Genomic DNA, 26,811 nt, shown 5'->3' on the forward strand with positions numbered 1-26,811 from the left:
GTGAACAGACCTTGTTGAAGGTCTGTTCACATACCATCTAGGTTCACCAGATCTAGAGAGAAGAGTGATTGTGAGAAAAAAAAAAAAAAAAAATTAGAGAGAGAAAGAGGAGAGAGGAAAAAGATAATTTTTTTTTTTTAATGTTTGAAGGTCGTCGGCCGGAAAATTTGCCGGCGGCCGGCGACCTTCGCCGGAGAAGATGATGATGAGGTGGCGAGAAGGTTAGGTGGCAGAGAGAGGTGATGAGATGGAGGAGCCTTTTTTATAGCATCTTCTAAAATTAGAAGCCCCTTAGCAATAAAAAGAAACATAAAAAGTCAATCTTATTTGACTAGTTTTAAGAAAAATCTTTATTTCCCGGAGAATTTTCTTTATTCCCCAAAGCCGCGGCCATTATTAAGTTAAAAAACTAATTTTTAAAATAAGCAATGATTAGAGAAAAGAGAGTCAAAAAGAAGATGAATTCTCTTTGCAGTTTTTAGGGCAAAAGTAGTCCTTTATTTACCTCATATTCATTAGTGACACAATACAAAATTAACAAAATGGAAGTTTGATCATCTTATTATTAATTATTAATTGTAGTACTTGAAACATGTGTACATAGAGTAGAAAAGAGGCAAGCCTTGTAAGGTACTATGTCCTAAATGCTAGTACTGTTATTAGTGAGTAGTGACATTAGCAATTATCTCTTTTGACCTAATCATATAATGGTGTTGTATAATTTATTAGATGATTATTAAGTGGACTCAAACACGACTCTATATGTGCTATCTTCAACAATGGAAGAATAATAATTGTGGTTTGTTATATCTTCACCTAGAGTCCCATATAAGCTACTCCTATATATATATTTGTGTTCTATCAAAATATATAAAGATGAATTTAAAAGTAGAATTAATCGTTCATATATCTTTCTTTTAGTAGTTGTTAAGAGACAAAACCTTAATTAGTATAATTTCGGATATGTGTTATAAAAAATAAAACATTATTATCTCGTTGCCACGTATATACATAAAGTGATGAATACACATAGGCTCGTCTGTAGCTTTATGTGTCATGTGGATTCAGTATAATGTGAGAAATTAGTGGCCGAAAAAATTGATGCTGGCCAATCAGTGGCGGATGCAGTATAGGGCTGAGGGTAGGATATAGCCTAACCTCACTTTCGGAAAATTGCTTAAAACCGAAATAGAACAAGAGTTCTCATATGTAGAAGGATATACTGGAGAACTATATACTCACTTCTAGTTCAACAATGGTGACTTTGTTATGTTTCTCTTTTCTAGCTACCTTTTCGGTTTTATGTTTCCTATTAACTGTGTTAATGTCATCCTCCATCCATGAAAATCTGTCTGTTTTCTGGTTCCAAAGATATATTGCAGGTAAGATCTCCACTCTAAGTAATAAGAGAACTTCATTACCCAAACTCCCAAAGTAAACAAATTTACAAAAACAAATTTACAAGCGCTTGATAAAATTGCATTCGACAAAATTGTGAACTTTCTAAATGGTTGAAAATGAAGAAAGAACTCAATTTTACTTGTGCCATCGTATAGGATTGGCCACGGAACTTTTCTTGATAAGTTGATTTTAGTTTTTGAGTGATTTGATAGCTGAGTTTAGGAGAGAAGCATAGAGTAACTCATTCCAAGTATCGGGTACCCCGGGTAAGCACCAATGGCTGCAATCTTGAGAACTCTCAGCTGCCATCTTTTCTTCGATCGTTTTGTATTCTTTTCGGTAAATTGAAGGATGTGCATCTTTCCGATAATCAGTAAGCTTGCTGATGTTTAGATATAGAACTGGAGTTTTCATACGTAGAAGGATATTTTCGAGTACTTTCATCTTTGACGGGTACTTCTCCAAGTAAGTTTCGTTTAATATCGGTTCTGTTTCTCTGTGGCATTGCCCCCCTGAGTTCCATTGCCCTCCTCTGCAGATATCTCAATGAAATCACAACTATGAGACTTGCATAAAGAACCAACACCCGTTTTAACGCACAACAGTTGGGTCCCCTTTTAACACACAAGGTTGGGTGGTCTTAGGGCTCCTCACTCCAAAATCAAGCTCAAAAGGTGCGACTTTCCTTCACACTTATGAACAGATCCACTGTCCCTTCCACAACCAATGTGGGATTATCCGAACAATTTCCCCTCACACATTGTCTTTAACTTCAATAGACTGTTGTGCTAATATTTGTTTTATTTGAGCTCTGATATCAGAGTTGTGTAATCTTGGGTCTCTCTCACCCCAAAACCACAACACATATAGACACAATATATTATATATAATATATATATATACACACACGTATATGGCTCACTTGTGAGTGGTAGGTGCGAGACCACACTTAGTCCCACATCGTTTAGGCGAGTGCCTGAGCCCCAAGCTATAGGTGTGGGACCAATACCTTTGGGATGTTTATGTTTTTCCATTAGCTTGTGAGCTGTGAGAGCTCATGCCAAGAACAAACCCTAGGCCCCACAATGACACCTAATCTAAGACAGTATCGATAGTACTTGAAACAACGATGAGATCTATTCAAGTACAAACGAAGATGGAAATTAACGAGTCATAGATTCTTCACCTGAAATGGGTGGGGGAATATCCTCTGAAAACAACTTGAGTTCTGTTAATATCAATGTTCTTGTCAACCCATCTGCCCCATGTAGTTAGAGCTTTCTCATATGCTTCAAGTGGGTTCAGTTTTGGGTATACAAAGTTACCTTCTTGATAATAATACTCTCTGAAAGAAAACCAAATTACAGATAATCATTGACAATTAGAATTCAGATTAGGACAGATAGGCAATAAGAACATACATTTTTTCCGTGTACAGGAATAGCCTTACTTACCCTTGAGAAGTTTTATCATGAGTCCACCAATGACCCGAATTGTAGACTATGATATCAGAATCACGATTAGCCGATATTGTTTGGTCAATCAAATCCAACCTTAGAGTCTCCATTGATCTATTTTTACCATGATAATATGATTGTCTAACTAAATACGGCGAATTCGCAAAATCTATGGAACAATTGTAGTCCTACAGTTCATCAAAACAAACGCAAAACACAACATTTAGAAAGTAAGAAAGCATCTAGATAACATACTTTAAAGTTAAATGAAACTTACCTCATATCTAAAAGAATAGACTCCTTTCTTCTTGAATTCGGTTTTCCCTGATATCTCATAAACTCTTTTCTTATTTCTAATGCCGTTTCGAAGAATACAAACTAGAGATTCCCACATATTTCTATTCAATGAATCTCCAACAAATAATAGTCTTTTTCCTCTCAAACTCTCTAGAAAATCAGTTGCATTCAACCTGCCAATAAAGTTGTACTAGTATTCACAAGTCATATATGATTGTTAGAGCCCATTGGGCCTAACTCTCCTTGAAAATCGGCTTGCAGTGACCCCCAAAGACTTATCTACTTCACAAATTCTAAGACATGTGCGATAATGCTAATACATATCCTCAATGCTAGGGCTCGAATCACTCGGCACTTCCTCTTCATGCAAGAAAGGATTTCCCAATGGGCTTTAACTTGCTACCAAAGCAACTTAGGAAATTATCGGGATTTTGTAACCTTAGCCCCACACATATGCAAGTGACGGGTGACTTTAGTCAATTAATCATGGAGTTGAGGGGATCTATTAGAACTGTCCTAGATCACTTGGGCATTAGAATTTGCACAGTAGATAAGCCTGAAAGGCAACCCTTTCCCTACACGTTTGTTTTCAAGGAGAGTTAAGCCCAATGACCTCTAACTTGAATACAGTAGTGCGAAGATTTTCTCACAAAAAAGTCTAGTTTAAATAGAACTTGTTCATAGAGAATTCTAGCTCAAGTTCGGTGAATTCAAGTGATCTAGTTCAAGTTTGATATAGAAATTTACCTTGGCATTTTACAATCATTTGGTTGCCATTGCCATTTTAAGAATTCATCATCTGGTCTTCCATTCAATTGACAATCAAAATCTCTATCAATATAAGGACAAGAACCATAAGGATAATATGATTTCTTATCAAGCTTCACCCATTTACCATCAAAAATATCACAATCACCAAAATAGTTTCCTACCCTTTTCTCATCTCCATGATCATTAAAAGAAACTTCAAACTTTTGATGATCATGGGTTCTCTCTGAATTAATCTTATGTTTTCTATTGTATTTGTTAGTCATTCTCTCTCTAAAACCTTCATTTCTATGAACATGGGTTCTTGTTTCTTCTTGTCTTCTCTCATGAAATGTTTCCTCTTTTGCATTGGGAAAGCTCACATTTTTTACTTTCTTAGTCAATTTTCCTTGACAGTTGCCCTCACTAGAAACCAAAAAACTTGTGTCTTCTTCTTCTCCTTTACTTCCATTGATTTCTTCTGTAACTGATAATCCACCTTTATGAACACAAAAACTTGAATTTTTTTCTTCATCAATGAGTTTTCCTTCATGGGTATTCTTTAAAACTAATTCATTATCACTTGGTTTATGCTGAATCCTCTGTTCTTCATTCCTCTGTAACAAATCAATGAAAGAAGAAGAAGAAGATGAAAATGGAAAATACCATGAAGAGAGAGAAGAAGAAGAATTCATATAAATTCCATTAAAACCTTGAAACATTGGATTTAAAAATGATGGGTTTATTGAAGAAGTACTACTATGATTGAAGAAGACAATTGTGAAAATAAATAATGAAACTCCAATTCCAAAACAAAAACCAACAATCAAATTTCTCTTTGAAGATAGAACAAAAATGATTTTTTCTAAAACCCCATTCTTCTTCTTCATCATCATCAACTTCTTTTAATCTATAACTCCAAAAAACAGAAAGATAATCACAACCCAGATGTCAGAACAACTTGTTTAATTGTTTTATGAAGTTCTCTTGTGAAAAATATATAGTTAGATAGAGAGAAATAAGAGATTGAAAAGGAAAAGGGTTTTCGGAGAATCCAAAGAGAAGAAAAAACTAAACTTGTTTGAACTTGACTGTCAGTGTTTTTAGAGTCTTTGGGTGAAAGCTGTTACTACTTTCTCTGTTCCATTCATGAGGAACTACCAAAAGAGAGAGAAGTGGAAAGAGCAAGAGAGAGGGCGTGTTAATTACCAAAACACCCCTCTACCTATAATTATTTAGAACATTAAATTAGTAAAGAGATTAAGATATAAGAATAATAATAGCAGCTGTCTAGCTGAGTTAGGATATTTTTTGTATCATAGGCGATGCTTATAATTTCTTACTATAGTCTTAGACGTTCTAAAGTTGTCCATATAAAATTTTTATGTCCAGTGCTTAACTGATTAAAGTACATTTGAAATAAGCTCTCATTTGAAACTTATGTTCATCTGCAAAATTTGTTCCATTGTCTTATAGACTTACTTTCGCGACATATTCAGTTGAATTGTTAATGTCGTGACTACACGTTAAATGCTTATTGTAGTCAAAGAGTTTTTGGATTGTTTATCTAATTATTTTGTCGAAAGTGTTGCATGCATAAATATAAATCAATTGAAGAACATCTTAGACACCTTTTCAATTGCAATTGTTGTTTTCGGCAAAACTTGCTCAATTGTTTCAAAAATTTAGGCTCGTGACACATTTGGTTGAATTGTTAATGTTGGATGTAAGGATTATACTAAGATAAAATTTGTTTAAAGAGAAAATATAGAAAATAAAATAAAAATCTTACTAAAGTTCGCAGGGTATTTTAGTCATTCTGCAGGCTGTGTGTGTCCAGAAAACTCTGAGTCGTGGGGGTTTACGATGCCAAGGCGAAGGTTATTAGAGACACGTGTTTGCTCAGCAGTCTCGTGATTTTTGTGCTTAAACAAAATCTGAACCGTCCATTAAATATCTGACGGTGAGACCTGATAATTTGGTTAATTTGAACTATGATAAATCGAACGGATCACAAGATATCCTTTTACATCTCCATTAAGATTGAAACTGGGTCGTTGGATCAGATAGCCATATTCTTCTTTTCTTCATTCAAGGCCTGGCCATAGAGTTTGCCCACTCTACATTATAGCTATAGATAGATAAGCTTAGTATTGGTGTGCCACATCTAGGTTGCAAAATGGTATCCGATACAGGAGTATGCATTACAATTGTAGTTTTGGTGGAATTCGATTACTTCTGACCTCTGAGAATAGATCATAAAGTCAGAGAGCGCATGGGTCTAATATTCTTTTGTTTGAATCCTAAATCACGTAATTTGTATACAAAATCAATCTCTACTAATCATATTTTTAGCTACACCAAACAGCAAATGGGCATTGACATTGACGATGACTTGATTAACCTGTTAGAAACTAACGGAGCAATCAAACTCCATAAAAAAGAAGATTTTATCGAATCCGATTGCGATTGTATATTATATTGGTGATCGAACTTTTGACAAAGTTAGGGTTAACTCTAACCGAGTTTCAATTATAACAAGGGTAAAAATGTAAGACCACTTAGCTTTAACTGGATCTGAATTGCGGGGCGAGTATCAAACCACTGCACCAAGAAGTAGTCTGTTGTTGGAGAATTAGTAGAAGAGCATTTTAAAGTCCACGCAAATAAAATTGAAGAGTTAGTAGCGAGATCTTGCAGAGTTCATTTCACGTAAGTGTCTAGTCTACTTTTTAGTTCAACCATCTTATTGAAAGGTTAATCGTTGTACCATGTTAGACAACCATCATAACTATATGGTGCTATAGGTGACGTTTAATTATCCTAAAAACAAATAGATCATCGTTTCGGTCAAACATTTTTTTTCTTCTAATCCTCCAACTTCATTTTTTTTGGCAGAAGATTTTATAGTAATAGACCAGAAAACACAGAAGGAATATACTTCCTCTTTCCAATCTTACGTTAATAACAAATTCGATTACGAATCATTTGCTCTGGTAAGGACATTACTGGTTAGAAATACAAAAGACTTGTCTACCTTTTTTTTTTTTTTTTTCTGTTAACTCATAGACGAAAATATTTCCAAATCTAGTTACGAATAAAATCAAAGCTAGAACTAGATACTTTAGTATTTCGGTTCAGTGAATCGAGAAGATTGATTGTTGAATCAGTGCACCAGGAACAACACTAGCAGCAACATTTTCAAATTTATGTTCCAAAATCATCATCATCTTGTACATCACTGTTTCTTTTACAAAATCCCTTAATAATTAGGATAAGCTTGTACAGATGCATGCAAGAGTTTCCAACTTCCAAAAATGAATGGTAAGACTAAAGTTCATCACAAATCAACAGTCTCTAACATTACCCTTACCACATCCACATACTTTATGCATGACTTTGCTTTTGATTTGTACAGATGCATACATGCATTTAAAATCAAGTTATGAACATCTTTCACCTTCAAGTACTTCAAACTTGCGGACGGAAATTGGTAGTAACACACGCACATAAAGATCGAGAGAGAGAGGTTTGGTTTGGTTTGGGTTGTTGTCACCTTGGACCAGATAGTTCTATAGCTTGACCTGAACATTCCTCTAAAAAGTCTGAATATTTTTGTTGTGGGATATCAAATGATTTGAATTTTGGTGTATCAGTTTTCTGTGAGGCTTCCCACTTCTCTGCAAGGCCATCACCTTCTAACATTCTCACCACTTCCGACATTTTCGGCCGTAGTAATGGATGGAATTGAGTGCATAGAAGAGCAACTTGAACCATTTCTTCTAACTCAACTCTGTCAAAGTTGTTTCTTAGATCTTTATCCACCATCAGATTGAGTTTTCCCTCCTCATGGAGCTTCTTCACCTACACATGTGAACATTATTGTCAGTCCTGAATCGGGAGTCACGCCCAACAAACTTCGAAAAAAATTGAGCCCATCTCATGACCACTAGCTGCTAACTGCACCAAGGACTTCAGAGATCATTACTGGACTTAAGCGGGTGTAGAGTTTCCCAACAGGGCCAAAAATGGTTTGTTAGATTGCATGGGCCGTTGGGGGACTCCGAGCGGGTGGTTGAATTCGGGGTAAGTACTAGCAAAAAGTGATGAAGGAGTGAATAGAGAGTGTGTGTGTGTGTGTGTGTGTGTGTGTGTGTGTGAGAGAGAGAGAGAGAGAGAGAGAGATTACCCAATCAAGCATCACACCCTTTTGATTCGCTACCCGTCCAAAATCCAAAGCTTTCTGACCTGTGATGAGTTCTAAGAGCAAGATACCATATCCAAATACGTCAGTTTTTTCCGATGATTGACCAGTCGATAGATACTCAGGAGCTATATGACCAACCGTTCCACGAACAGCTGTGCTCACATGAGAATCATGGTGATCCAAGAGCTTTGCTAATCCAAAATCACCAACAACTGCTTCGAAATCTTCATCAAGTAGAATGTTGGCTGCTTTCACATCACGGTGTATGATTCTAGGGTCGCATTGCTCGTGTAAATATAGCAGTCCCCTAGCTGTTCCTAGTGCTATCTTCTTGCGCCTTGACCAATCTAAGGCTGGCTCACCATGAATCTGATCTGGTACAATGACATATGAACTTAACATAGGTTCTTCAATGATATTTTCTCATCTCATGTTAATACTAATAGACTATGGTAGGGCCGCCTATAGGCATACAAGGTTATTAAGCTTGCGGGTCTCCAACTCCAAACCAACTGGCAGTGAGTGAAGAGGCCCCAAATATTACATAATTAGTCCTGATACTTTTGTTAGTCCATGTAGTACTATTCTCACACATCCTCAGGCACAATGTTATTTGAGCCGATCAGCCGAGCACATTTTCACTGGGTGACGTGGAGTAAATGTGTCCATTGGGCCACAACAAGACAAGCCTAATTTTGATACTGTATTAAGTTTGTGGGATTCCTACTCAAAGCCAATTGGATTTGTTAGAGAAGCCCTAGGTCCTACGAGACCTCTCTTAATCACTGTGGGACTATTCACACAACGATGGCAAACGAATATCTTGCAGTTGTGCAAAAGGCCCTTTGGGTTTAACAGAGCAAAAAGATTAATAGACAGAAAAAAGAAAGATAATCACAGAGATCATTCACCTCTTAGTCGGGAAGCAACACTTCCGTTTGGCATGAAGGGGTACACAAGCAGACGTTCAGTGTCTGTCACGCAGAATCCACAAAGACGAAGGAGATTCCGATGGACTGCTAAACTTATCATCTCTACTTCTGTTTGGAATTGAATTTCACCTCCAATTGCATTATAATCCTTCAACCTTTTGACGGCCACGACAGTCCCATCTTGTAGGTCTCCCTTGTAAACAACTCCAAATCCGCCCATCCCTATAATATTCTTTGAGCTAAAATGGTCGGTAGCCCCTCGAAGCTCTTTAAAGGAATACTTCTTTAAATGGCCCAAGCATACCTCAGGATCATACTGATCTGCAAAGGTTGAATAATAGTCAGACACATGAGGCATAAGCACAAACAATGGAAGTCGAGTAAACAATTACTTAACTACATTATGTTATAACATATATATTTATGCGAAATCAAAAATGCCTTTGAATGTGTTATATTTGTAAATTGTAATTTTATCGAGTATCAAATAATTAAATGAACTCTTTCAGCAGGTATATCATAACCCATCTGCCGATAGTTGTATTTTCATCTTGCAAACATATACTCAAAACATGATACTGTCAAACCAATATGTGAATAGAAAGCACTAACCGTTGACATCAAAGAAAATTTGCTGGTTGTGTCTATATCTCCACCAGAGAAGACATCCAAATATGACAATAAGCAAAAACACAGAACCTACACTTGAAGCAAAGACAATAACCGTGTGGTGGCTTCTTCCCCTTGGTTGTGATGGTTCTGTGGAGTAGAAGGTTCCAAATGTTTAGAGTAATTAATGGATAAACCCCGTCAAGATTTTTAGATTAATGCTTACAAATAAATGCAAAGAAATCATAAGAAAAATCACCTCTTAGAGTATCTGGTGGAAAGGAAAGTGGTTCAGGAGACACAGCAGAACAGTTGCTTAGTGAATTCGGACCACAAATTAATGGGTTCCCGATAATTCTGCAGAGAGGAGAGAGGGGGAGAGAGTACTATGAATGAGCAAATGTTACAGCGTAAGGAATTATTTAAGTGAGAATGAGAAAGAGTGTCTTACTTGAATGTTCTTGCAGATGTTCTCGACAAGGAACCACTAAGATTGTTATAAGAAAGGTCCCTGAAAGCAATTTTCAGTTCAAAACAGTTTGTCAGCAAACTTCAAGCTATTTGAAGGAGAAAGTTACAAATGGTAACAGGGATATGGAGACGTACACGAGGCTTAGACCTTCAATGGTGGAAAGAGATTCAGGGCAAGGTCCAGTAAGACTGTTATTGTTTAGCCTCCTGATTCATATAATCATATCAAGATCAAATACAAAAAGAGTATTAATTTTCATACCAAAGAAAAATCACACCTAGAAATTAGTTTGAACTCCGACCAGTTTCAAGTTGACTGATGCTTCAATCCCGGACACCTTCATGGACTTGTAGTAATGGAAATTCAAGCTATATTAGATTTTCAATACTTACAAATAATTCAGGTTTTTCAGGTCTCCGATAGAATTTGGAATCACCCCACTGAATTTATTGTTCGAAAGATCAAGTGTTTGTAGCTTCTCCAATTTTCCAATTTCAGCAGGAATGGGACCAGAGATGCCATTATTCTGCAGCAACCTATACAGAAGAGAATGTCGATGATATTAATGCAATTTCAAAGTCATATGGGTGGCGACATTTTCGAAGCTACCCACTATAGTTCAACTTACACAGACTGTAGGTTACTAAGGTTTCCGATTCCCGGCGATAAAGACCCGAATAAGCTCTGACTAGGCAAGCCTCTAATGACAAAAACACAAAGAATTATTAAAAGATGCACCATAATGAACCATTTCTAACCATAATCTGGTCTATTATACTCTATAGTTCTTAATTATAAAAATTGTATGTTAATATTAAAGAGATGAATGAATGTATTATCTTACAAGGCAGATACGTGGCCGTCGGTTGAGCATGTAACCATTCTCCAGCTACATGGATCAACTGAATTAATATCCCAATTCTCCAACACATTATATGGGTCATGAAGATCATATTTTATAGCCATCAAAGCAACAACTACAAAAAAGAGGTGAAAAATGTCATCTCTCTTTTCAAGTCAATTAGGATTTCAACACTATAAAAAACAGACATAATCTTGCAATTAAATGAGGACCAAAGAGAACAAATAAAAAATAAAGTAAACACTATGAGAGTATTCAAGAGTGCCATTAAAGAACCAACTAAAAAAGTAATGGGTATATTGGATAAGTCTTGAAGATTGACAAAAGAAACAAAAAAGGGTAAGTAAGTTTGAAGAGATCATTCAATAGAAACATAAAAATAATCAAGAAAAAAAGCAGAATATCAACTAACCTTCATAATTTATACCAGAAGGAGAGAGAGTTGCAGAAGATCCATCAATCCAACCCAAAACAAGTAAAATCACCCAACATAGAAGGAAAATTCTACTTTCCATGCTCAGTTTTCACTTTCAGTTTCAAAAAATCACTCATCTAGTTCTCATAAACATAACCCATTATCCAAAATCACAATAACCCAGAATTAGAAACCACTTTCTATAAGCAATTAACTACCAAGAATCCTATAAATCACCACAAATGAACTCTCAAAACAAGAAGACAACACTTCCTGTTTCTTCAACCCAAACTCAAACTCAAACAGGAAACCTCTTATTAAAACACCACTTTCAGCTATGGAAAGAATAAAAACTTCACAAAATTTTATACCCAAATGGCTCAAATCTATATTCCCATAAAATTCTAACCTTAAAAAGAATGAAATCAGTAAAGATAAATGAACTCAGGTTTCAGTCAAAAGCAGTATCCTCAACAACTATCTGAACCCAAACCAAACAGGAGATAGAAAGAAAGAGATACCCTTTTTTCAAAATCTCATAATGTCTTGAAATCTTTTTATGAGATTTGAGAATGGTGAATCTGATTATTAGTATCCTTTTCAACTAGTATTTCCCACAAATTCCAAATGGGTAATTTGTTGTTGATTTTAATCTCTGGGTAATGGCTATGGGTATTCTTCCTGACTCTTGATTCTTCTCTCACATCCTTCCCCATCACACCAAACAGAAAAAACACCAAACACATCCAAACACGCTAAGCCAATATAGCAGTAACAGGAAGGAAGAGAAAAAGGTTGAGAGAGAAAGAGACAGAGTGAGTACATAAATACAGACTTTTCAAGAACAACCAAAAAATGGCTAATTTTTAAAACAAACAAATAAATTAATAAAAAAAGTTTTTTCTTTTTTACAGGTTGAGTTGATTGAACTGAAATAAAGCAATGAAAAAGAGAAATAGAGAAAGAAGAAGGATTTGGGTAGGGAGGGAAAATTATTTTAGAGAGAGAAAGATGAAGAACAGGTAATTTTTGGAGCAGATCACGTGCTTGAGTTGTTTGCTTTTGGATTTTAAACAGAGAGAGAGAGAAATTTAAAATAATAATTTTGTTCTGTTAAAAAGCTTCTGATCTTTTGTGTTTTTCTGGCAGGGGATGTCCCTCCTCGTGCTACTTTAGGCCCATGCTTCATAGTTATTTTTCCACCCAACTACTCATAATTTTAATTGGTTGGTTTTCGACTATTTAAGATCATGACCAATGATGGTTTGATTAAGTCGTTGGCCGAAACCGAGTCAATTAAGCCATCATCTGACCTTATTCGGTCCGGTTTGATTTGACTCGACTGATTTCAATTGTTCGGTCTGACAAAATTCAATCGACCGAAACATGAGAAAAGAATGAAATTAAGCAAAAAAAGAATAGAAGTTTGAAATTTAAAATCAATCATTACAATTATTATAAATTTGAAATATAGAAGTTGATTGATTTTCGGGTGAATCAAATTGAAAATTGTTCAGTAAAATCAAGTTTTGTGTGATCAACTCCATCGAGTATTGTTCACCCACACTTTTTAAGACAAAGTTGATTATGTTTAAAGCACCGTCATAGACATTCACCTCCATTTAATCTATACAAGTGAGATGTCAATTTTCATACACTCGACAATAGATTGTAAGGTGTAAGGATAGGGATACATAGAAGTGAGAGTGACAAGTTAAAGAGAGTGAGAGAGACATGTTTACTTATATCTATAAATGAACAATATAAGATTGGAGGCCCTAGTTTCTTATTGATATTGGTTAAACTGATGCGTTAATATCTTTTTTTCAATTTTAACTCCTTCCTCAAACTATGTGTCAATCCCGTATACATTCATAAATTTGTGTGAAATGTGCGACCTTAGAAACTAAAGTCTTATCAGATCTTTCAACAAAAAAAAAGTCTGATCCGATCGTTTTACAAAAATGTAGTTTCCTTTGATATTTCTTCAATGAAGTAATGTAGTAACATTTGATTTCCAAGAAGAAAAGGAGTAAATCCTAATTACCTAAATTACATGGTAGTTTTGCAATAACACAAAGGTCATTATGTAATTCCTTGGAGTTCAGTGGGGGTGTCTTTTTAGTTTTATTCTCTGTTGGTTTTGGTGGAGGGGAATCTCTAAAATGCGCCGATTGGTAGGTACAAAACACTGGCGCCCCCATAACTTGTGCACATTTCCACATTCAAACACACTCTTTATTGAATCCATTAATCTCTTACACACTCTTTCCTTGTAAATTTCTTTTTGGAACTAGAACAAACATAAATGTTAAAAACAATTATCAAATAATTGGACATTAGACCATCTCCAATGGGACACTCGATCTCTAACACTTTAACTACAATATATGACTTTTTAGAGTTTTTGTTAACAAATCATCTCCAATGAAACACTTTGTTAAACACTCTATTATGAGGTTGTCATATTTATCGTAGAGCGTCTAGAGAGAGAAACTCTAAAATTAGAGTGTCTCTTTGAGACTAGTGTCTCTTTAAAATTTAAACCAATAGAAATCTTTTCTTAACCACTACTTTTTCCATATTTAATTTAAGAGTGACATGTGTATTAATTAAAGAGATTTTAGAGATATCCATTGGAGACCAAAAAATTTAGCACTTAGGAAAAAGAATCTTCATTTGACACTTGACAAGTAGACTTAAGAGTTTTTGTTAGAGTATCCCAGTGGAGATGCTCTTAGAAGGGTTACTAAGATCATATGACCCAACCCCCCCCCCCCCCCCCCCCCCCCCAACTATAAGATGTAATAGACTATCGAGTTGATTTTAATTTAGCTCAAATAGTTGAATAAAGTATTTTGTCTCTGTATCTCTGCAGTATTTTATTTTACTTTGTGATTAAAATTTCGTTAGTCAAATTTAAGAATAATATATATATATATATATATTTTTCATCTTTTTTTGAATACTAAAGTATTACGCTTCTTTCGTCAACAACGGGTCAAAACGAATAATTCTTCTCTTTCTCTTATTCCTCTTGCGACCACCACCACCATTGCTGAAACCACCGTCTCCACTCTCTTCCTCTCTAACTGAAGCTTCAACTAGAAGCTTAAGTGGTAGAGTTGGGAGAGAGTAATGATGTGGTGGTGGTGGTGAGATGAAAAGGAATAAGAGTGAAAGGGAGAGATTGATAAAAAGAAAGAAGGGTTAAAAGTAGACACCTCTCGAAAACTTGTTTCTTAGAGCCTCTTTCAACTAACAAAGAGTCAAATTAAGAAACATGGTGAAAAACTAGTGAAATGGTAAAAAAAAAGAAAAAGAAAAAGAAAATAAAATACTGACCGTTAAGTCTGATTAACCAATCATGGGTTTGGAGGTCTAATTAAGACGTTGGACAATTTATCCCAAATTAGAATTAACCCTTCACTTATTTACACCCTTGTGCACAAATTGAGGATGGGTGTAGATAATGGCTTTGTACGATATCTCGTATGCTCGGTAATCATTTGTAGCGGTCATGAGCTTATTCAATCTTTATGATGTATCAAAGCCAAATGATGTATGATTTGTCTATAGTACTTACGAATTTTTGTTGTAAAAAGAAAGGATTTCTATACAATGTATCTTTATCATAGTCTAAAAATCGGTAAAATGCAATAACTAACCTACGCTATATGTTTTTTGTGTATAAGGTATGGGCGAAACTAACCTATTACATATATGTTTATGATCGTTAAAAGTCCAAGTATATATGTTATGTTAACATGGGCCAAACAAAATGCAATCACCTTTAGGTATTGGCCCAGTTGGTTGAAACCTTATCTCCTGCTAGGAAGGTCAGGATTAGACTCCCTCTGGTTAACCTCTTTCTCGTTTAAAGTTTATTTGATTTAGAAAAGAGGAGTTCTAGAAACGCCCCTATATATGTTTTTTTTTTTTGAGAAAGTAGAATCCATACATAATACCGAATTACATAGTTTAGAACCCATGAGGGTGAAAGTTAAAATAACAATATCCACACAGGGACTAAATAGTAATAAAAGTTAACAACAAGGATTAGAATCATCTCTGGACAATTCCAAGGACCTAGATCGGATGAGCCAATAAGTGGGCCTCTAGGTTTGCTTCTCTTGAACAGAAAGAAGTTCGCACGTGCAGATCACAAGAGCGTGATCTAAGACCGTCGATTAAATGACGGATTCTCCAAGGTGGATCAAGATCGACGGCTTCGATTAAGTTCAAAAGAACCCTAGCATCACCTTTTACTATAAAATCTCTTAGCCCTAGTTCTTCGGCCAGATCCAACGCCGACTTGAACCCCATCGCCTCACTGTGAATCGGCGAAACAGGAGAAAACTCCATTATCTTTGTACCTAAAACTGTTCCTTCCGAATTTCTTGCTAACACTTCACTTGCAGCTCGATCTTCCTTATAAGCTCCATCGAAGTTAAGCTTAATTGTACCTGGGTTTGGGGGAATCCATACTGCTATACTGAAATCATGGTTAGTACTAATCGAATCTTGAGGAAGAGAGACATACCTGAGGATCTCCTTCGTGTTCCACTAGCATCTATTTATATCAACTGGAGTATTTCGAAAAATCAATTCGTTTCTCATCTTCCACCATTCCCAAAGAAGGTATGTAGAAATATACCATTTCCTACTTGTATTACCTTCATCTAGTAGAATATTTTTAAGTCTGATAATAGGATCAACATCTAATTGTTGTAGATCTGTAATACCTGTGTGTATTATCAACTCCTTAAATTTGCTGCATTCTCCACAAAGGTGTATCTCTGTTTCAGGCTCATCTGTATCACAAATGCGACAAAAGAAAGGTATATTCTGAACCCTTTTAGCGATATTTGCTAGAGTTGGTATCCCATTGTGAATGATCTTCCATATGAAATTTTGGGTTGTGGGTTTGAGTTCATTTTTCTTCCAGAATTGTTTTCATGGGAATGAATTTGCATTTTCAGGTAAATCAGGTAGAGGTTTAATTTGTCTGTAATAAGATTTAGTACTGAATTTTCCACCTTCCGTGGGACACCAAATTAGTCTATCTTTCTGTGTTCTCATCGGTAATGTAATCTTGAGGATAGCATCTATAGTTCTTTGATCGAAGTATTGATGCAAAATTATTTCATTCCATGTATTAGTTCCTGCATTCATAAGATCTGAAACCCAAAAAATATTAGTAGGCAAATCCTGAGTTAACGTGGGACGATGGTTTTCTGTTTCCAAAATCCAAGGATCCGTAGCAATTTTAACAGTAGTCCCATCTCCTATGAGCCACATCACATTAGCATTCATAGTCTCTTTAGTTTTTGAAATCGAGCCCCTATATATGTTGAAGTCGCCTCTTTGTGACAAATTTGAAGGGGGGAAGGAAGCGCCTTTAACCCTAATAAGGAACGTCTATAAAATTTCTATTTTGAGCCCAATTTGTAACAATTTGTAGTCTTCCTTGCTCAATCGTGTCTGAGCTTCGTTATGTACTCCAAGTTTTGTTTTGTTATTTCAATTGTACTCTTATTATGTTGTACCTATATTATTTTTGTCAGACATAATTTTATATATTTTTTATATTTCTTACTTGTTTATCTCTTTTCCACTTTGTGATCTCGTTATTATCTACTTATACGTCGTCAATCGTCAGTCGCCTGTAAAAGTTGTCGACGAACCCTCAAACTCAACTTTTCCTCTCTTATTTTTCCCTCTTTTTTCCATTCCTTTTTCTATTTGGTAGATTTTATAGGCAATGTCTAAAGTTGTTAAAGGCTAGCTTGCTAAAGGCAATTTCCAAAAAGGTTAAAGGCAATATGCGGGTATGAGGCAATGCCTCCATCAATGTTTGACCTAACGAGAGTTAACATTGTTAGGTTGTCGTTGGCTTAAGAATCACTGGTCGGACTTTTCTTCTCCTTCTCCTGCTATTCTATTCTCCTCCTCTCTATTCCTTCACTACTCTCTCCTTGTATCTGGTTCTCCTTGTACCTTGCTGCTGCTTCCTAGGGTTTTTCTGGATTTCATCTTCCAAACCAGGATTCCTTTCTTTATCTTACTTCAACAGAATCACGATTACTAGTACTAGTAGATCCAACTCCATACCTACCCTTAGGATAGAAATAGGGATAAACACTCCTAATCGAATCGAATGGGTTAAAGAAGTTCCACCGAGAGACTTGGGGTGGAGGAGGAGATGGGGAAGGATTAACCTGAGATCGCTGATTACTATAATCATAAGGATTTTGACAGAAAGAAGCAGAATAATCCACTGGAGGAAAAACTTCAAAATTTTCTCTGATCTTCTATCATTTCCACTGTAGTGTGGGTAAAATTTTAAAAGTGTAATGGCGATTCTTCATAAACTATTGGATCCACCTTTGTGGTTGACTTCTTCATGTAACGAATTGTAATTAATTCTAGTTGTTGAGCTATAACCCATACCTGATTGAGAAGGATTATTATAATAATGGGGACGATAAGATTTAGGAATATTATTCGAGAGAGAGTATAAAAGAGGAGAAGAAGAAGAAGAAGAAGAAGAAAAGTTGTCGGTCGAACTCCGGTCGTCGACTCTTGGCCGACATAAGTCAAAAAGATGAGGTGGGTTATAAACACTCTTGAACTTGGACATTGCCTCTAACCATTATTGGTCAACTTGTTTTGACCAAGTTTTAGGCAATAAACGCATTGTCTACTATAAATATTGTCTTCTATCATTTGCCTTTCTATTTTCATTTCAACCACCACCACATGCCTCTGTTCTACCTCTTAACGAAAGTAGCGTAGTATGTCTACTATATTTTGTTTCAATTACTTAGTACGACAAAAGAGTTTATGTCTCCAACTTTTTTTTTTGTCACAAACATAAATACAAATAATACAAATTTTCTTTTTTGTTTTTCAAATCTCAGGCATGTCTGATGGTAAGAAAATATTTATATATTTTTAATTATAATATGATAAACGTACGAAGCAATTGCAAACACCTTCTGGATTAAAGTAATTTAATTAAGTTAATCCTGCATAAAGGAAATCTTAACTTCGTTTGTAACAATAAAACATACTCCCCCAATCCTCATATATAATTCAATTAGGTATTTAACGATGTAATCAAAATTGTGTAAGATATTTGAAATTTATTTCTCCTTTGATGAGATGAAGTTTCATTGTCAAAAATAATTGTCCGAGTAAAGTTTACTGCTTCAATTATAACATCTACAAAAGCAACACGTGCCGGGTACTTCATTTAAAAGTATATATTATGGAATAAATATTATATCTAATGTTTAAATTATAACTAATTACAATCATTCTTTATAGAAGAATATTATTTTTTGCTATTTAGGCATTATAATTGTTAGATAGCCAAATTTTTGGTTTTGTACATAATATTTGTGTTTGTTAAGTAGTTTTTTCTTAATCATTTATGGCTATGTTAAATAATTGGAACCCAAAATAAGTATCTTCTTAACTAGGCCTTCTCCACCAACTTCCGTCGGTCAAGAGAATCATTCAAGCATTGCTTAGACAATAATATATATTTTTGTCATTTCTTCAATATTCTCAACCACGAATATTACTTGTATTAATTTTATAAGAAATACTAGTACAAGATCGATTATAATAGACATAAATCGAAAGAAAAGAGGAAAAAAAAGGACGAACTCATATAAGAAATGGGACCCAAAATCCAAAGAGTATGTTTGTCGCCTTGAAAAACCAAGGTGCTATCTACCTCTCCCTCTCAAAATTCCAAATTCTTTTCTTGATTCTCTAAATAATCATTTTGTTATGAATTTAATTATATAATAATACCACGCAAAATAGCTACTACGGAGTCCAAAACTCAAACTAGTGGAGCAATTGAACCACATTAGAAAACTAAGGAAAAGTCTATTTTTCGCAACTTTGTTGCTTTCTGTTTTTTACTGGGGTGAACAGCAGTTGGATAATTGATTTTTTAGATCAATCTAAAATTCAAATCGAAGGGTTCGATTTTTTCAAATCTAAATCCAAACCAATCCGTTCATGGTTTGGTTCGGTTACCGATCCGAATTATGTTGGGGTCGGTCCCCAAACCGTCAAAATCCGTTTGGATCGGATTGAGTTGGTCGGATACTAATGAACACCCCTAGTTTTCTATTAGGGAGGTTTTATAAGTGCCTCCTACAATTGTAAAAGGAGCTTGTTTCTTTCACAAATTCATGCTCAAATCTATCTTGAGGGATGCCCCTTTAACACTTATAAGGTCGCTATAAAATGTCCCTTTTACTGGGTCATAAAGATCGACAATGAAATTGTAACATGGACAACACATAGTCTGCTACAAGGCACATGAAATCCGTCACCTTTAATGGGTCAGTGGACATTTACTTTTTAGTGCCCGATCAGATCTGGCCATTCCTACAGGGAAAGTTTTCGCTACAGCAAAATGTCACATTGGGTTGAGGGTAGGGCTGGGAAAACGGCCCGAGACCCCGGGATCCGGCCCGTTCAGCCCGGACCGTTGGAGACCGCTACCCGTAGCCAACCCGAGCCGGGCTTACCCGGCCCGATGGCTCGGGCTTATAGGGCCGGGATTCGGACAGGGGCTCAAATCCGAGTCCCGGCCCGAAAAGCCCGTCCGCTACCCGCCCGATAGTGTCCGCCCGATAGAGTCCGCCCGCCCCTTCGTCTCTTATAAATACCCACCCCAAACAAAAACCCTAGCCCTAATCTCTTTTCCTCTACCTCTCTCTCCGCCTCCTCTCCCCGCCTCTCTCTCTACCTCTCAAATTGAAACCTCACCTTAGCTAACCCTAAATCCTTTACCACTTACCACCTTCTCTAAATCTCTAACCAACCGTCCTGATTGATGAACACAAAGAGGTTTCTAGGGTTTCTCAATCACCTTATACTGTTAATGTTTCTGAATCTGAAACTCTAACTGAGTTTGAAATTGAGGGGGTTAGGGTTTCTAGCGGTGAAAAAACAGTTTAGAACAAGGAACCGGGGAAGATGTTGTAATTGAGGGAGGCTATGAGAAACCATGTACTGATTCTGTTGCCTCAACCTCTAATGATTTTAGTTTCTCGAAATCTGAAGTTTAGAAAGCTGAAAATGAAGTTACGAAGGTAGAATTGTTAACTGAATCATCAATTGAAGTATCGGAAGTTGGTCGAGAAGGGAAAATCACAGAGATAGAACAAGAGGAAGTTTTGAATTCTAGAAAAGACGTTCTTTTGAATGATGATGGTCATGGTGAACATGAGAACCCCTTTTCCGTAGAGAAAAATCAACAAATGGGGGTATTTTCAGATGCTGGAAACTGTAAGGAGATTGCTGGTCTTTCTGTTAACAAAGATGAAACTTTTCATAAGATCTGTTTTTTTAAAGTAATAGTTTGTAGACTTTCTAAATCTAAGAGATATTCAGATTTGATTTTCTAACTGTGTATTTTGTTAAGTAATTTTTTTGTAGACTTTCTAACTATGTATTTATGTTATTTTAAGTAATTATTTAGAATCTTCATAAAAAAAAAGTAATTATTTAGAAATTTGTTTTTTTAAATGCTTTTTTAATAAAATTACCCGAGCCCGTCCGGCCCGAGCCCGTTGGAACCCGCTCGGGCAGCCGGGCTCGGACGGGCTACGGGCTCCTATTGTGTGTGTTTGGTCCGGCCCGATCCGCCCGACTACCAATCGCGGACTCGGCTTATTCGAGCCCGATCCGCCCGAGTCCGGCTCATAGTTGCCCGAGCCCGTCCGCGCCCGCCCGATTCCCACCCCTAGTTGAGGGTGTTTCTAAAGGCGGGTCACTTTTTGGCGATCCATTCTCTATTCTATTGGCGCATCCTAATTTTAGCTAGCGAGAAATGTTATATGCACTTACCATTTCTACTTGCTACACTCACATCTCCTTGAAATTCAACAAAAGAATACTAGGGATGAGCAACGGTCGTTTTTTCGATTTTGGTTCGAGCCAAAGCCGAACCAATAAACATTGATTTGACTAAATCGTCGACCGAAGCCGAGCCAATCATTCGGCATGTGCCGCATGTAGACAGGCTTCGACCCGATTTGGTTAGGCTCGGTTGATCGATTTAATCGAGTAAAACTTAGAGAAAATGCTAAAGTAATGTTATTCAATTCATTGCATAAGGATTAAATTTCTTATTCTGATTCTTCACAATGTTCACATTGCATATACAAAAAAAAATACTTCATCGTACTTTTTTCCACCATTACAAACAAAAAATGAAGTAAATGTGTGAATGTGAATGCGTAACTAGGGGTGGGAGTCTGTCCGGACGGGCGGAAAACAGACACTAACTCAACCGGTTCGGGCGGAACGGAACAAGTCCTAACTATTTTCACTTTTATACAATTACTCAGCTACGCGAAGACTCTAGAAGTTGAGGCTGTCATGGTACCATGACTAGGCAATTTCCATGACCATGCAATTTTGACTGCACGAGTAAGGAATATAATCTAGTAGAAAAGAACTCTGAGCATATGTAAAATTTTCTCTTAATCTTTCCAAGTTATAGTATGCGTTATAGTGTGCATCTACTCTGCAATGCAGAGGTCCTAGGTTCGAACCCATGGAAGTGCAAATTCAGGAATTATGAACTTGGGTATAAATAAAGTAGTTTCTGTGGATTTAGGCCATTTCATTTCATCGGGCTTTAGGCCAGTAGTAATTCAGCAGTTATTGTGCTTATTACGTCGTATTGATGTATCAATGGTTTTGTAATGATTATTGTAGTCAATAATAAAAAAACATATTATTTAAAAAATATATTTCTTTCTTTTTCAAATTTTGGCATAACTCGGTGCTACGTTAGTTCAATGAAAATACAAGACCTATAACTGGGTTTTTCTTTAAGAAATAGGGTTAATTCCGTTTTGGCCCCCGATTTGTGACCAACTGGCCGTTTTAGCCCCCATAAGTGTCCGGCAGTTCGTTTTGGCCCCAAGGGCCAAATTTTTGACGAAATTATCCTCGGGGGCCAAAATAGAATTATTTCTGAAAAAAGGTAAAAACAAAAAAAAGCCACATCACCCCTTTCTTTATCATCCACTTCACCTTATCTCTCCTCCATCTCACCACCTCCTCTCCACCTCATCCTTCTTCTCCGGCGAAAGGTTGCCGGCCGGAATAAAAAATTCCGGCCGGCCACCTTTAAAAAAAAAAAAATTTCTTTCTCTCTCTTCTTCTTCTTTCTCTCTCTTCTTCTTCTTTCTCTCTCTTATTCTTCTTCTTCTTCTTTCTCTCTCTTTTCTTCTTCCTCTCTCTCTCTCTCTCTCTTCCTCTCTCTCTCTCTCTCTCTTCCTCTCTCTCTACTACTGTCCGGCGAAGGGGAGGATCCCCTTCGCCGGACGTCTGGTTTCCAGACCTTCGTCTGGATCTGGAGTATTCCAGATCCAGGCGAATCTGGAAAGGTCCAGATTCGTCTGGATCTGGAATACTCCAGATCCAGACGAAGGTCTGGAAACCAGACCTTCACAGTCTGGTTTCCAGGCCTTCACGTCTGGTTTCCAGACCGTGAAGGTCTGGAAACCAGACGTCCGGCGAAGGGTATCCTCCCCTTCGCCGGACGGTAGTAGAGAGAGAGAGAGAGAGAGAAGAAGAGAAAGAGAGAGAAAGAAGAAGAAGAGAAGAAAGAGAAAGAAGAAGAAGAAGAGGAGAGAGAAAAAGAAGAAGAGAGAGAAAGGAAATTTTTTTTTTTAATTTTTTTGGTAAAGTTGGCCGGCCGGAATAAAAAATTCCGGCCGGCAAGTTTTCGCCGGAGAAGATGGGTGAGGTGGACAGAGGTGATGTTCTAATTGTTTGATGAGGTGGACAAGGAAAAATAAATAAATAAATTACAGAAATGCCATGGGGGTATAATTGGGAGGTTGGAAAACATTTGGGGCCAATTAGGAAATTTTTGGGGCCAAAACGAACTGCCGGACACTTATGGGGGCTAAAACGGCCAGTTGGTCACAAATCGGGGGCCAAAACGGAATTAACCCTAAGAAATACTACTCTGGCGTTTGGGCCTAAGTCTGCCTTCACACTGCCATTTACTGTATGAAAATCTTATATGCATTCATCATCTTTTGTTATATGCACACACATCAAAAGTTTGTTTTTTCTTGTCCCGGTCAAGGTAGATTTGTGAGACATAATAAAAAGGCAAATCTTATATGCACCTATCATTTTCTTAATACACTCAAGGTTATTTGGGCTCACATTTGAACATAGTTTTACCCTCACACAACCACTTTTCTTACACACACACATACATGTTGGTCAGATGTCATGACGCGAGTTTCTATTGATAAGACGATACCAACTATATGCTTAAACTATCAGAAATATGAAACCAATATGTAACAGAAGGTATCGGTACAGTAATACCGAAATATAATAGAGAAGAACATTCGCAGAAAATTTTGATAAGTTTTTGTCGGTAAAATGAAATCATTGTTACTTAACTTGTTGGAAAGATGAAACCAACGCTTAACATAAGGCATCAGTAAAGTCCTACCGACCGATAACAGAGAGCAGCATTTGAAAAGAATTTTGATAAGTTTGTCGTAGGTAAGATAAAACTGATGTGTTCCTGATGTAGAAACGCAGCGGAATTAAAGAAGATGAATAAACTAAGTAAGAACGATAAAATAAAGGCTAAATAACTCTAAAATACTCAACTTTGTTAAAACTTCAAAGGGGTTTCTCTTCAATTTGAGAATAATGGACAAACTAGACATCCTTTTATAGGATTTTGGACTTTCCTAGATAGACTTGAATTAGACTTTCCTAAATAATTAAAAGACTGCAACTTCCTAAATAGCTAGACTCAAATCTGGACCTTTCCAATTATTGGAAATAATAAAATAGCATAAATTCCTAAACCTAAATTCTCTAATAATCATACTAAAATTGGGACTTCCTAAAAACTACTCTTCATGGCCAGATGGCCTATGGCCCGGTTTGGCCATGGAAAAAGCCTCCACGTCGGGTGCCCCTGCATCAGTTCCATTATATCGGTAGCTTAGTGTGGACATCTAATGCAACCTATCGGATGGATGAAACCGATGCGTAACAAAGGCATCGGTAAAGTCCTACCGATAGATAACAAAGAGCAACATTTGAAAAGAATTTGATAAGTTTTCCCTCGGTAAGATTAAACCGATATGTTCCGTTATATATCGGTAGCTTCCTATCGACCTATAATGCAATATGTCAGATTGATGCCTCTATTAGGTTATCTTCATGACGTTTTTTTGTTTTTCAAGAATAACACTATTTTCATTGAAAGAAAAACATAAAATGAAGATGCGTGGGATGTTTCTGTACCTTTTTAGTGGTGATTCTTTAGTCTTTATAGTTTTATTTGGATCAAAATAAGAATGTGAAGATTCTTCATTTTCTATGATTTTCACAATTAAAACACAAATAAAAAGCTTCAATAATTTGAATATGATAGTAAAGGAAGATAATTGTTTGATATCGGGACGTGTTCTCAACAAAAAAACTTTAAGTGGGTGGTGGGTAGTGAACGTGGTGAACATAAGATTAATGGAAGAATTCGTAGGTTTCAAGAGGGGAAGAAGATTTTAAGTTTATTTTCATCAACTCGACCAATTTTGACTTAATGGTGATTGTGAGTGAAATTCGACTCGGTCAAGACAATTGGCCAAGTCAACCGAACGTGAGTGTGGTGGGTAAAAATGATGAGTGTTATATAAAGTTTCCCTCGTAAAAATGGTGAATGCATAATACTTTTCTCTTTGGTATCTATATTGGAAAGTTTTATAGGGGCCCTCGCTTATTTGCTAAAGTCCCTTTTGGGTAGTTTTAAAAGCGCTCCCTATCAGTGTTATAGACGCATCACTCAAGACAAATTTGAGAGGGAGTTTGTGAAGGAAGGAGGCGCCTATAACACTTATGGTATCCCCCTATAAAACTTCTTATCCTTCTTTACCACATGACCACCCACAAATTTTGGTTACAAGGAGAGGCCTGTTAGACTTTCCTATCAATATGATCTCATAGGTAAAGAATATGGGGTGTTAGTGAAAGAGGTACGTCTCTGTAACACTTACCGGTGATCCTTTAAAACTACCCCTCCATTTAACAGTGAAGCGTTTTTTTCTCCTTAACATTATCAGTGTTAGACTTTGCTTTAACCACTTACTGCATACCTGTGAGTTGTGACATGATGAAGAGCTTGTGTCTTAGTGCCTGTTTGGCTCTAAACTACATAGTTCATTTTGTAAAGAACTTTAGTAGACCTATATGTTGGAAATTAAAAGTACTTTAATTTCCGAATGATAAAAGAAACTAATTTTGTATAGACAAAACAGAATGAAGACGGAATTAAACTGAATTGAATTGAAATACTTGACTTGATTTTATTTGATCTAAAATTAACTATAGAGATTGTTTTGTTTATAGACTCAAATAACTATGACCACTACCAACATTATCCCACTAACTCATCCATAACCCACAAACTTATCCATAATCAACTAAAGAAAATAACTTCACACTAACTGAACTCTCTAATTACTTGAATAACAAAATTATTCTTCTCATTAAAATTGAGTTGAAATAAATTTAACACCCTCCCTTAAATTCAAACGGCATAACATCCATTATAATCTTCAACTTGAAAGATAAATAGACCTTGGCTTAATAAAAATATTGGTCATTTGTTCTTCAATTTAAAACTTCATATCGATTTAGTTATTGATCGTACTCTTTCACAACTAGTTTGTCTACTTGTCCATCATCTAGTTTGTACTTGATTTTGAAAGACCATTTCAATCTTTCTTGCAGGAAGAGAATTTAACTCCCAAGTATGACTTTTCTCAATTGAATGCATTTCATCATTTATAGCTGAAATTCACCCCACATTTTTACTGCTTATTTGAAAGTGGTAGGATCGGTGGGGTTACAATATGGAAAAGATACAAAACTTGCAAAATCCTCGTCAGACCCATTATTATCATTGCTTACAACGTAGTCATCAAACCTTGACGACATAACTTGAATACAAGTTGAACTGAGACATAATTCTGGGTTTGAATTATCATGAATATTCAGAGAAATAGGTGTAATCTCAATTACTTGAGATTCTGAAGCTACTGTCTCATCATCAGTATAAATTTTTATTTGATGATCTTCTTTAACAGGACAGTCCCAAACTCTATCTTCATCACTTACGACCGAATCTTCATCCATTCTGCAAGCTAATAAAAGAGTTTTTCCTTCTTCTACATCATCTTCAACAAAGTTACCATGCTCTGAGTATTTATTGAAAACTCTACATTCTGACTTATAATGACCTAATTTTTTGTAACGAAAACATCTAACTTTAGATTTGTTATACCTTCCAGTTTTTTTGGGTTCTTTACCATGGTTTTCT

General features: G+C 36.2%; 2 protein-coding genes across 2 annotated transcripts; both read right to left on the minus strand.

Annotated features, from left to right (window-relative positions):
* Positions 1 to 1,397: 1,397 nt before the first annotated feature.
* On the minus strand, positions 1,398 to 5,057 carry LOC147542755 (protein trichome birefringence-like 2). The gene is made up of 5 exons (XM_086673003.1): positions 3,903 to 5,057; positions 3,136 to 3,328; positions 2,856 to 3,046; positions 2,588 to 2,746; positions 1,398 to 1,933 (listed from the first exon to the last, which is right to left on the minus strand). The coding sequence occupies exons 1-5, from the start codon at positions 4,796 to 4,798 to the stop codon at positions 1,591 to 1,593; spliced, it is 1,782 nt and encodes a 593-aa protein (XP_086529129.1). The 5' UTR covers positions 4,799 to 5,057; the 3' UTR covers positions 1,398 to 1,590.
* A 2,032-nt stretch (positions 5,058 to 7,089) lies between these two features.
* On the minus strand, positions 7,090 to 12,543 carry NIK3 (NSP-interacting kinase 3). Its single transcript, XM_086673002.1, has 11 exons — positions 11,397 to 12,543; positions 10,967 to 11,099; positions 10,751 to 10,822; positions 10,515 to 10,658; positions 10,257 to 10,328; positions 10,102 to 10,161; positions 9,910 to 10,007; positions 9,654 to 9,800; positions 9,021 to 9,362; positions 8,092 to 8,483; positions 7,090 to 7,766 (listed from the first exon to the last, which is right to left on the minus strand). The coding sequence occupies exons 1-11, from the start codon at positions 11,497 to 11,499 to the stop codon at positions 7,455 to 7,457; spliced, it is 1,875 nt and encodes a 624-aa protein (XP_086529128.1). The 5' UTR covers positions 11,500 to 12,543; the 3' UTR covers positions 7,090 to 7,454.
* Between the last annotated feature and the right edge of the window lie 14,268 nt (positions 12,544 to 26,811).

The sequence above is a fragment of the Eschscholzia californica genome, unplaced genomic scaffold (assembly GCF_041429995.1).
Source record: "Eschscholzia californica isolate CP2 unplaced genomic scaffold, dmEscCali1.0.p SCAF_4, whole genome shotgun sequence".
NCBI classification, from domain to species: Eukaryota; Viridiplantae; Streptophyta; class Magnoliopsida; order Ranunculales; family Papaveraceae; genus Eschscholzia; species Eschscholzia californica.